Source organism: Zophobas morio, unplaced genomic scaffold (genome assembly GCF_036711695.1).
Source record: "Zophobas morio isolate AGI-343-1 ecotype UQ-CSIRO unplaced genomic scaffold, CSIRO_AGI_Zmor_V1 ptg000005l, whole genome shotgun sequence".
NCBI lineage: Eukaryota > Metazoa > Arthropoda > Insecta > Coleoptera > Tenebrionidae > Zophobas > Zophobas morio.
The window spans coordinates 12,840,431-12,852,476 of NW_026972110.1; the positions used below are offsets into that span (position 1 = coordinate 12,840,431).

Sequence of the window (12,046 nt, forward strand, 5' to 3'; positions counted from 1 at the left end):
TTATAGTCTTCACGACGTTCCTAAAATACATATAAAATTTCACAGCATCAGTCCACTACTTTCGGAGATTATCTGTCTAACAAAATCATCAACAAACTAGTGACGGGATCCGATTTTTCATGCTCCAACGGTCATAAAATGTAGAGAAAACATGAAAGTGGCAGTTGGCTGGATGGACCCGGGGAATCAAAAAGGACGAACCGCGATAACACGAATTCCACCAATCACGACCGTTACGGCCCCGTATTTGGCTTTTAGGCCCCAAAAGCACTAAAAACAATCGCCCGATTTTTAAAGGAACCCAAGACCCAAACCCGCCTTTGCCTATCTCAAGTCCCAGCCCCTTCCACCCCGCCTCATCCGTGCATCGCCGAAATCCACCCAATCCCGAAAACACCCATGCCAACCTCGAGCTCCACGCAGCCTCGGCCCACCCAGCAAATCCTGACCCAGGCCACGCATAAAATTAATTAGCCATGCCAAGTCGATCGAGGCGATACGCAACAATTAAACAAACAATCCCGTATCACCGACCCGAGAACCTGCGACCAGCGCGTGTAATGATAAGGTATCGCCAGCGTCTTTATCGCGATAGCCGACCAAGAAAATATGTTTATTAACAACCGACCGAACGAAACGCCGTGGTGCTTCGCCTCCACGTGCCACGCTCCACACAGGCCAGACTGTGCGGCATCCATGGGCGAGGGGGGCGCGGGGCGTCGAACACGCACCTGCTCGGCCGAACTCGGCAGCAGCCGCCGCCGCCGAACGCGCAAGAGGTAAACATTTTAGTTTGATTTTAGCCCAACATAAGTGTGGTACCGAATAAAAATTGTTGCAAAATAACTGCATCGAGCGGCCCGTGACAGGACCACGGCCGCCACCAGAAGCACCCCCTGAATTTAACTCGGGGACGAACAACCCCCAGCCACTGGATGGCTCTTTCGATCGGGGACACCTCCACCTCTGCGGAAAATTGTGAGTACATCTTTTTTTTTTTTTGTTTGCAAGGGGTGGCAGTATTAGAGGTTGTGGAAGCGAGTAGGCTGTGTTTGTCAAAATTATAATGACACTGAATTTGTGTTTATTTATGATTATTATTTTTGGTAGTAAAATGATAAACAGATGCGATCTTGTTTAAAGTTTCTTTTTTTTTTGTTATTATTTTGCTTTTCGGCGTTGCGTGGTTGCGGGTGGGGAAAGGGCGCCGGTCGTTTTTTGGCGATCCGGTAGGGCCGGCCCGGCGCGGTGACGTCGGCGTTGGTCGAGTTGACATTTGTCAAAAATCTGTTTAAAATGCCATTGAATAAATAAAATGCACGTAATGTGGACCGGCGCGGCGCGGGGCCGGGCGGGGGCGCTCTAACTCACGACCTACGTCTCTCTAGGTTGTCGAGGTCGGTGATCGTTGTAAAAAAGCGGCCCGACACTCCACGTGGCGGCGAATGACGGCGGCGCGAGCGCTCGTGCGGCCACCACGCAATCGCCCGCTTGCCTCCGTTCGGCGAGATCGAAACGCCGCGGTGGTCGCCTCGATGCATCGCTCCTCGTGCCGTTCGTTAGCAGTTGTTCCGGCGGACCAATGGCATCGTCGTAAATGGCACGGCGCTGCGGTGCCGTAAACAGTAGCGAATCGGCGAATTTGGGCCCTTTTCATGACCTACCCGATTTGCGTTTCGCAACGGAGGTGAAATCGCGGCGTTCCTGTTTCGCGAGAGTGCGTTGACTTCGGGCTCTTTTGGGGGGTCAAAAACCGACCTAAGCGCCCCATCCCCTCCTACGCAATGCACACGCACGGGGCGGAGCCAGTCCCATCATCAACGCACTCGCACTTGTCATACCCTTGCATTGTTGTACTGCACTTTCGGTGATGGTGGCAGTGCCTTCCGGGACGTCTTGATGTGTTGTTTGGTCCGTCCGGTGTTTGCTTTTTGTTTGGGTTTTGTTTCGGCCTGATGGGATGGCTGAGAAAGGGGGCGACAAGATCAACCAAGTCCAAGAGATTTTTATCAAGAATTTGTTGATGAGATGCAAGGCGGAGCAGAACGGTGCGTTTTCTAAACTTTATATCTTGAACTTTTTTTCAGGACTTCAAGAAATTCCGTTACAAATTTTATGCACGCAGTCGATTTTTTGTCGTGACGATAATGATGAGTCAAAGTTTTTGATGGATATTTAAATAGTGCAATTATATGTTATCATAATTTCAAAAAAAGCCTATCTAATCAAACAACATATAATTTTCCTCAAACTACTTTCACGAGTGGAATTTGGCGAATCCTAGTTTTGTTGATAACACATTCGACTGCAATTTTATATAGCAATACATTTATTTGTACCTATTGTAGCAAACGTTTCACCAAAAGTTGTTTTTAGTAAATTCAAAATTCAATCTAAAGCAGCCTATTTTTTGACACGGGTAGACCGCGCCTGCGCCAAAAGACCGAGACGTCTTCTTTACAAGCAGTAATTTTTATAAATAATTTAAATTATTTTTTTTAATAATTATATTTATGTCCAAGAAAATTGACAATATGTAGCGTATTTGTATTTGTATTTTTTTTTTGGGTGTATTTTTTACTAAATACTTCCTCTGTAATTCTTTCAGATGACGTCATTAACTTTGCCAGCGACAAACAGATTACTTTTGCCATGTACAATGTAACACTGATCTTAATGTTCTCATGTTTTTATAATTTTAGAGAAATTGGATTAACCGTTTTTGAGATAAATATAAAAATGTTTATACTTCTAGTTTTCATCACTTATTTGGAAAAGTTGTTTTTAACGATGTGCGATTTCACACTTTTATCATTAAAAAACCGTTTTACAATTCATCATAAAGAAGTATCGTAATTTATAAATTAATGTTGCATGTAGTTATTTTTGTCACTATAGTTTCATCCGAAATTATACTTGTGGTCGAACTGTAGTCCGTTCAACTAACTTCTCATTATTAGTATCTATGATCACCATGACCTAAAAATTTGAAAAAAAAATAGATATTATGCAAGTACAAATCCTTCAAAACAGAAATAAAACTCCAAGAAGTCGTCATGAATAATTTTCAAAATATTTAACTGGTCCACATACTTGTTAAAGACCTTGCATTTTTATTCCCCTAATTTTAATATCGGTCAATCGTGTTACATAACATTTGTAAGATAAAATGGAAAATTTTCACGGCCAGAGTCAATAACAGAAAGACGTTTTCCGGGTTTGAATCGTGTCAAATTTGAAAACGACGTTCAGAACTTTCAGTTCATCTTGTCCGTTTCGCGAACCCGGAAAACGTCATTCTGTTGACATGTAGGTGTTCATTAACAAAAATTTATTATATTGAAAGAAAGGGAAAAAATTAAGATGATCCACGTGCGAAAAATGTATTTCATTAAAAATTATTTTGTTCTTGTAAAAGAACTAACCATTTGGTAGAAAACAAAATTCTGGTAAGTAGTTTTTGTTTTTATTTTTAAATGTCATCCTTTAAAGTATTAATTAAAATTATGCAACTCACATTACATAATTTGCGCTAGTACTTCCAGTACGATTTAGGTGCACAATCTAGTGAAAGTTTTTCTTGCTCTACGACTTTTTAAAGTATATGTATGAGATAATTCTGATTGCTGTTTTTTTATACCCTAAATAAGCAAATTTTTATTAATTTACATTTTGATAAAACAATATAGTATGTACTTGTTTTTTTGGTTTATTTTATAAAGGGTACCTAAGTCACTACATCAAGACTAAAAATGTCTTCAGTGTGTTTATTCCCTAATCAAAAATGAAATCAAATTTAAAACATGGTTTAAATAAAGTGTATTTATGTTATAATTTCGCTGATAGTCAACAAAGTAAATATTTTATTATTTTCGTACATTTTGGAACGATAAATAAATGGAAGTTAATGAATTTATACAATGTTTATTTTTCGGGGAGATATTACTGTACTAAAAGCGTTATTTGTGTTTGGTAGTGATGCAAAACAGATTATGAATGCGAATCTATTGAATGAAAACACTATCTTTATGTAAGCTATTTTCAGTTATTAAAATTGTTAATCTTGCTAAAATCAAAACAAACAAATTGCAGTCACTACAAACGAATTGAAAGTGCGAATTTTGCCGTCACATCTCCTTCTATAGGACGTCAAGACTCAAGACCTAAAACGTCAAATTTATGACGAATCAAAATTCTAACAAGTTTTGCGTTACGACATTTATCTGAAACGGTTGTCTATTCTGAAGCAAGCCAATTTTATATGCGGTTTTTAAATAAGAAATGAAATTGATACGGTTCTATAAAAGATGTTTGATAACGTCCCGTCATGGTAAGCAAATATTACCTCATGCAATATGGGGGAATCGTACGATAAGAGGTGGATTTTCATTTGTAAGGAAGTTTGATCAGGTCAAACCTTTGTAGTCGGCAACTTCCTCTCCGAAAAGGGTTATTTTCCACACGAAGTTTTTTGATATTTCTAAATTTACAACGAGAATTTATATTGTTCCGAAAGGCTTTTTGTTTATTCTATTTGTGTACATACCAAAAATTAAAAAAAAAAAATAGTAAACAATATTTTTCCTTTGTATATTTTTGATCCGTGAAGAATATGTTGAATAATATTACAAAGGTTCAATACCTTTAGACTCTTCTTCCCCTACTGAGCACTAAAGCATGAAAATATAAATCACCAACCCCTAACAAAGAAAACAAGTAAGGCTGAGTTCAAAATCATAATGTCTATTGATTAAATTGTGCCTTAAGATTCAGAGCTTCAACGGTCAAACATATCTCGATTATAAAAATTCGGGTAACAAATATGTACTATCAAATAATCGGTCCATATAAAGTCCCAGACAAAGCTTGGTAACAAAGAATCGTCATTTGGCGTGAAAATTTTCAAGAGATTCGTATAGATCAATTAGTACCACGGTGGTAGAAGTAAGGTGTGGAAACAAGCCGCTCCAATTTGTTGAATAAAACACGCATCCCAGTAGGCTTATTTACTACGAAATAGTATGCAGCACAGTATGTCCATCTATGTATTAACATTTCAACTTGTCCGTGTATTTATGAATGAAATAAGTGACAGATTCGTTGGAGGGAAAATAAATCACAGCACTACGGTTTGTGGTTGGTCTTTGGTGTGAATCGTGTGATTGGTAGATGATTCGACATTTGTGATTGGGTAATAAATGACATTGGCATAAATGTCAAAGATTTAATACAGTTTTCTATTACTTAATTTCAACTGATCTCTCTAGACGTCGCTGCGGTGTGGACAGATAATGACATATAATCCAAACCACGCGATTTGTGTTTTCTACCAATGATTTTGAGGAAAGTTATGAATGAGGTTTCCACACCTTACTTCTACCACCGTGATTAGTACTAATATATGATATGTCAAGTGAAAGTTTAAATGTCACTTGTGTCATTCTATTTTGACAAATGAAGTGTAGCCTATTGTTGCGAATGCACTTTGTATTTTGTGTGCCACTTTTCAGAATGTTTTTTTTTTGCTCAAAAATCGAAATATCTTTAAAAGTGCGTTTCTTCTTTCAGAGGAACTGTGGCAAATGCCGGAAATGGTTGGATATTACAATGAAGCATCCTTGCCCATCGCCACAGTCCAAACCGCCGATGAGGCCCGTCATTCCGTGAAGAAAGTCGTGTGTAGTCCAGACTTGCCAATCGCCGAATACCCTTCCGGCAGCAATCCTCAAGCCGACCAAATCGTCAATATACAGTGTCAAATCTGCAACAAAATGTACAACTCCAAAGCCGCCTTCCAGGCCCACCAGCGCACTCATACTAAAGAAAGCGAGGACCCTTACCGCTGCAACATCTGTTCAAAGACGTTCGCGGTTCCCGCCCGCCTCACCCGCCACTACCGCACACACACCGGGGAAAAACCCTTCCGCTGCGAGTTCTGCAACAAGAGCTTCAGCGTCAAGGAGAACCTCAGCGTGCACCGGCGAATCCACACGAAGGAGCGCCCATACAAGTGCGAGGTGTGTTCGCGAGCGTTCGAACACTCCGGCAAGCTGCACCGACACATGCGCATACATACCGGGGAAAGACCGCACAAGTGCGGCGTCTGCTCGAAGACGTTCATCCAGTCGGGGCAGCTGGTCATCCACATGCGAACGCACACCGGGGAAAAACCCTACGTCTGTACTGTGTGCCAAAAGGGATTCACCTGCAGCAAGCAGCTCAAGGTGTGTATGGGGCAGGGACTCATTATTATTATTATTATCATCACTCACAAGGTTTTCAAATTCTCAACAGTCTTAAAATAACGACGCTGTACTTTTTCAATCAAATGCTTGTCTCTTATTAGAGTGAGAAACCAAGGGACTCTGGGGTGGGTATTCAAGGGCGAACGTCTGACGCGAAAAGGGTTTTAAATAATTTTTCGTCTGGTTTCACGTATGCTTTTTTCAGCAAGTGGGTGGTTATCTTGTCCAGTCAATTCAGCGTTAAAAAATAGGCAACCTTGCATGGTGGGTAGACAGCGATGTTATATTTGAGTTTAGTAGGGAGGTCAGCCGTAAGCTAAAATCGGAGTTTTTGAGGGGTGTTATCATTCGGTTGCCGTCTTGAAAATAAGGGTACAGTTATTTTTTTCATTTTGTTTTTTTTTTCGCAATTTAGTGAAATTTTTCATTACGTACTTTTAAAAATCGATGTTTCAGTTACTTGTGGAAATTTCGAAACGCGATTTGTGCCACTGTTTTCAGGTTATAGATCTTTAGACACTACTCAAAAAATATCGACTTTTTTATCGGAAACGAGATACAGTAGAATCAGATTTTGCGAGCCAAAAAAAAATCATCTTTCAAAAAAAAACAGGTTTGTGGCGGCAAAATGAGTGTTATCAGTTTTTTGGCCAGACCGAGAATAGGCTTCGATAATGAATGTATTTTTTTCTAGAGTCCACATTTTTCCGTATTCTTTGTGATTTAAAGAAAACAAGCGTTGAAATTTGATTCAATGATGGAAATGTTTGAAATTTTTACAACATGGTCAAAAATTACTATCTCAATTGGTATCAACAATTTTTTTTTGAAATTGGTAAATTGTCAGGTCTTCTTACTTCCTGTGTCAAAATTAACATAGTTGACAGTGATATTTAATTTCAATCAATTTATTATAGATTGTTCAGAAAATGTCATAACCTCACTTTCTTGAACGCTTGAATGTGACATAGCGGCAAGTATTTGGATCAAATTCGGCAATGACAGGCGCAAGAAAAAAAATCTCAAGTTATCTAATTCTATTGTCAACTCAAATAATATTTGTTGATCACACTGTGTAATACCATTTTTGAATAAAACGCTTAAAATTGCAAAAAAGTTGAAAAATCTGCATCTTCTGCATTTGACTTAAGTCTTAAAAAAATTATAGGAGTCCCAAAAAAATTAAACCAAACAAATCAATTTTGTACAAAGTCCCATTTCATATTCGAAGTAAATTTAACAAGACATGATCAAATATAGTGAAGGAAAACCCAAAATTTCTAGAACTTTCGGGAAACGTGAGCCAAATATCTAAACAGAACTATAACATCTACAAAAATGACCCTTTCAAGTTTTTTGTCGGACTCGAGGTTACGGAGATAACAAAAATGCACCCTTATTTTCAAAATGGCGACCGAATGACAAAATCCCCAGCTTTAGTTATACTTGGCAACCAAAAAAATTCTGCCTACCCAAAATGCAAAGATAACCCCGAAGTCGTTGATTTTGTGGAGAGTCTGCAGTATGTGCTTATCAATAATGTGCTCTGTTTTGGGGTTGTCTTTGCCAAAATAACATACTTACGAGGTTTAAAGGTATACCAATGCGAGCCCAGTTGTATGCTATAAAAAGATTTTCATAAAAATAAAAAGTCATGTATCCGACGGGAAATAATGCTAGTCCCAGAACTGATCCTTGTGGAACGAACCGCAGACAGTACTTTACGTTTTAAAGAACCTACTTTTACAATAAAATAAAGATACCTTAGGAAAGCCCTTCACCCCTTTACCCTAGCAAGAGATCTCGAACTCTAGCATTTTCTAATTTAGACAGCGGTACCAACTTACAGGAAGTAAGCAAATAACGGTAGACCTACGAGGTTTAAGTAGATCACATTATGATCAATTAAGAGTTGGAGAAGGTGACGAAAGATGACTATTTCCATAATTTGACTATAAATTGACGTAAGGCTAACAGGTCGATAATTTTCTGGTTTTGTTTTGTCGCATTTTTTGAGTAAAGGATTAACTTGTGCCTGAAGCCATAGTAGTGGAAATATTGATACTTGGAATGAACAAGGGTCTCAGAAATTTGGTGAATTTTAATCTCATTAGAAAAAAAATTGACGTTTCCGGAAGATGATTTTATCCTGGATACTGAACCTGGTGGTTGTGTAGTAAATGCGCTACCACAAATGTATGTTGATAGACTTCCTCTTCACTTCTTGCAAATACGTTATTCATCACATATTGGTGTTGAAACTTTTGAGAGTACTTTTTGAAAGCCTTAATTTATAGCGATGTTTTCCTGACCTTAAAGATGTGTGGAATATGAGCGGTATCTAGGTCGAAATCCGCATTCTTGCACGTTTTTAGAAATGTCGTTCAATCCAATTGTGTGGGTTATTTAAAACTGAAAATGTTGGTATTCGTCAAGGTTTCTAACATTGTTTTATTTTATTAAAGGTGCACAGCCGCACCCACACCGGGGAGAAGCCCTACTCGTGTGAGATCTGCGGCAAGTCGTTCGGGTACAACCACGTGCTCAAGCTACACCAGGTGGCGCACTACGGCGAGAAGGTCTACAAGTGCACCATCTGCAACGAAACGTTCAATTCTAAGAAGAGCATGGAGGCCCACATCAAGAGCCACTCGGAGAATGCTCCCACCGCCCCCACGCCGCCGGCGTCGTCTACCTCAAGCGAATCGTCCTGTTCGTCGAGCAGCAGTGACAAAGAAAATAAAGACTCGTTGCCCTCCCCTCAGGAGCCCGCCCTTAGTTACGATTCCGACATCCGGTACTACATCTACCCCCGCGATCGGCTGTCCCCGGGCTACGTCGTGCCGCAGTCGTGTTCCGGCGCCGGCGTCGAACTGCTGGCGGCGGCGGCGACAGCGACCGAGCGCGAAGACGTGGTGCTGAACATCATCACCAAGAACCCCCAGGAGGTGATGACCGCGCTGCGGCATCCCACCTACTTCCCCGCCCCCGCGGTGCAGTACCCGCCGCTGAACGCGGGCGACGACATCCGGAACAAGCTGGAGGCGGTGCTAGGCGTCGGCGAGATCCAGTCCGAGGAGGAGAATATTCTGACTCCGCCCAGTTCGAACCCGGTTTCGCCGGCCCCGTCGGTGTCGCCGGACCCGGAGCGCAGTCTGCCGCCGCGGAAGAGGTCCAAGATGATCTTGAAGTCGATGGAGGCGACTATAGACTTGTCGCCAGTACGTTACAGTTCGGTGATTCAGTATGCGGGAGCGTCCTAATTGCATTACCAAATAATACTCTCGATGAGATTTATTTTATTTTACAGACTGTTTCTCTTTGAAGTTGATTGGTTAATTTTGTTGCCGGGAGCTTTAATCAACGTTCAAACAACACCAAAACGGACTTTTTTTTTCTGTGATAAGACTGTATGATACCGACATTTTACCTCATTGCAGTGCCTAGGGTTTTGACCCTCGCAATATAGTGTTACACTGTGTAGAAACACACAAGTGTAATGCTCATCTCATTATAATTTTATGTCGTTTTTAGTATTTTTATTCTATTTTCCAATGTTCTAGCTAATTGAAAAATAGTGTAAAATGTTGTAGACGTGGTTTTTCTATGATTTTTAATAATACGAGGTTTTACTTTTTCATGATGTAAAAAGTGTACTGTATTTCTGAGTCTGAACCGTTGATGAAATACCATTTCAATGGTAGTAACTTATTGTATTCCTTATCATCTATGTATTGTCTAAACGAACCGCAAGAATAAAAAAATGTATATTAAATCTCTGTTTTTATTTCTTTGCTTTCCAAGATACAAAAATTTATTGAATTAAGGTTTGGTTCTGAGAACATGTAGTGCTACACGTTTCGTTCCTGATTTCGGCAAATACTTGTAACTCTGGTCTTCATTCAAGAAATTCTGTAAAAATCCTCAAGGTTCGTGTCATTACTCGGGAAAATAGCAGCAGTGACAAAGAAAGCTCTTTATCAACAATTCCTCTTTAAAGTATACGTTAAAAAACTACTGGTCCCTCATCTCCCAAGTTGAAGCTCTGTACGGGTAAGGTCAGTTCGAAAAGCTAGATCTAGAAACATGGTCATGTGAGGATAATACTCCCCGTAATTTTTCGTAGCTCTGATGTAATTACTTAAAAAGACCTCCACCAGCGCGAAAATACCGGTACCAGATAAAATCAGACTGCCTTTAGCATCTTCCTTTTCTACACATAGGTAAAGCTTACAGAAAATCGAAGAATACAGGTCTTTTGTTATGAGTTTTAAATTCTTCAGTGGAGAACAAAAATTGTTACAGCTTTCAAGAAAAAAAGATTGAAGTAAATATTGGACCTTTCTTTCTTTCTCGTAGACCTTGATGCTTCCTTCGGTCCTTCATTGGCCCAGAATGTTTGATCGTGAAACAAGAAAAATTCGTCATCGAATATTTTGGGCGTCATCCAGTGATTCTATTCAATTTTAAGGACGGTAGACCCGAAAATGAGTGAGGAAGGCTTATTTAGAAAACGAGTATTTTAAAAAAATGTAAAGAATTTCAATCTGATAAAGTGGGATATGTCCTTTTGAAAGAAACATGCGAAAAATGATGATGACGAACTTAAGCAGCTTTGATTAAAAGTTTAAGAATCCGTTGGGGAAGAGACTGTTTTTAGCGGATGAAATTGACAAGTCTTGTGTAGCCGCCATGGAATATGAATGCTCTGAAAGTCAAATGCGTAAGGTAGGAACTACTATCATTGATGTGGTGTGTTCAATCTTGAAGTCAGGAGAGAACGAGTTAAAACTTCAACCTGTTTTGGTCACTGGCATTTGCAAGCTTGGAAATTCTGGGCTATCACCTCTGGACAACACAGTGAAGGTATACTTCTTGAGTGACTCTAGATTTTTTAAATATTACGGGTTGACTGCTCAAGAGGTTGATTCCTTAGTGAGGACATTCTTTGGCTCAGAGGGAGATGCTGAGATCGAGAAGTTAATTAGTCACATCGACACATACTACAGCGACTATTGTGAGATTACCTCTTCTGGTGAAAAAAATAAATATGCCAGATACTGCTTATTCTGCGTCCTTAGCTACATAAAACACAGAAATGAGAATAAGAACCAGAAGAAGTGGAGTTTCTGGACTGACGGAGGTTTTTTTAATGGAAATTGTGTCAGTTGAAAGTTGCATCTGGGGTCCTGGATCCAGATGCAACTCAACTTTTTCTTACAACGAGATTATTTGGCTTGCAATCTGGAAGAAATAATTGAAGATGAAAGAAAGGTATCTGTATAAGAATCCCAAATTTGGAAATTAAACGTGTTTTCCATTTGATGTTCAAGGTTTACTACAGTAACAGCCTTCCAGAAAATGTTGTATCAAAATTTACTTTTTGCGGACAGTTCTTCAAATCACTACCCAGGCAAAACTCTACAAAGTTACAGAAAATTCTAGATCAACTCTGTGAAAACTTCAAATATATTTTTAAATACATATTTGAATTGGAAGAATGAATCTTGAGTATGTTGCCACATATTGACAATCTTGCTTTATGCTGATTACGATAAAGGTGAGATGGAATATACAGTACAATATCTTGATATTAAAGTGACAAGCCGTGTCATATCTACATTGATCTTTGGGGGTGTCACGGTAACTTCGCCTTAATTTTTGGGTTGTTGTACTGTAGGTTTTTAAAAGCCCAATTGTTCTGGCCGAGAACTAATATTTTGTCTTGAAAAGTAATAGGAGTAGTAGATACTGGATTTTATAATTTTCATATGGAACCGGTGAAATTCGATGCTTGTTAA

The 12,046-nt window shown here is 39.5% G+C and overlaps 1 protein-coding gene across 2 annotated transcripts; it reads left to right on the top strand.

Moving 5' to 3' along the window:
- Positions 1-782: 782 nt before the first annotated feature.
- Positions 783-10,020, top strand: LOC135122773 (Krueppel homolog 1-like). 2 transcript variants are annotated; one of them, XM_064047193.1, is made up of 3 exons: positions 783-978; positions 5,569-6,224; positions 8,711-10,020. In XM_064047193.1, the coding sequence occupies exons 2-3, from the start codon at positions 5,583-5,585 to the stop codon at positions 9,506-9,508; spliced, it is 1,440 nt and encodes a 479-aa protein (XP_063903263.1). In that variant the 5' UTR covers positions 783-978; positions 5,569-5,582; the 3' UTR covers positions 9,509-10,020. The 2 variants fall into 2 exon arrangements, with proteins under 2 accessions (XP_063903263.1, XP_063903262.1); XM_064047192.1 differs by lacking the exon at positions 783-978 and adding an exon at positions 1,633-2,048.
- The last annotated feature ends 2,026 nt before the right edge of the window (positions 10,021-12,046 follow it).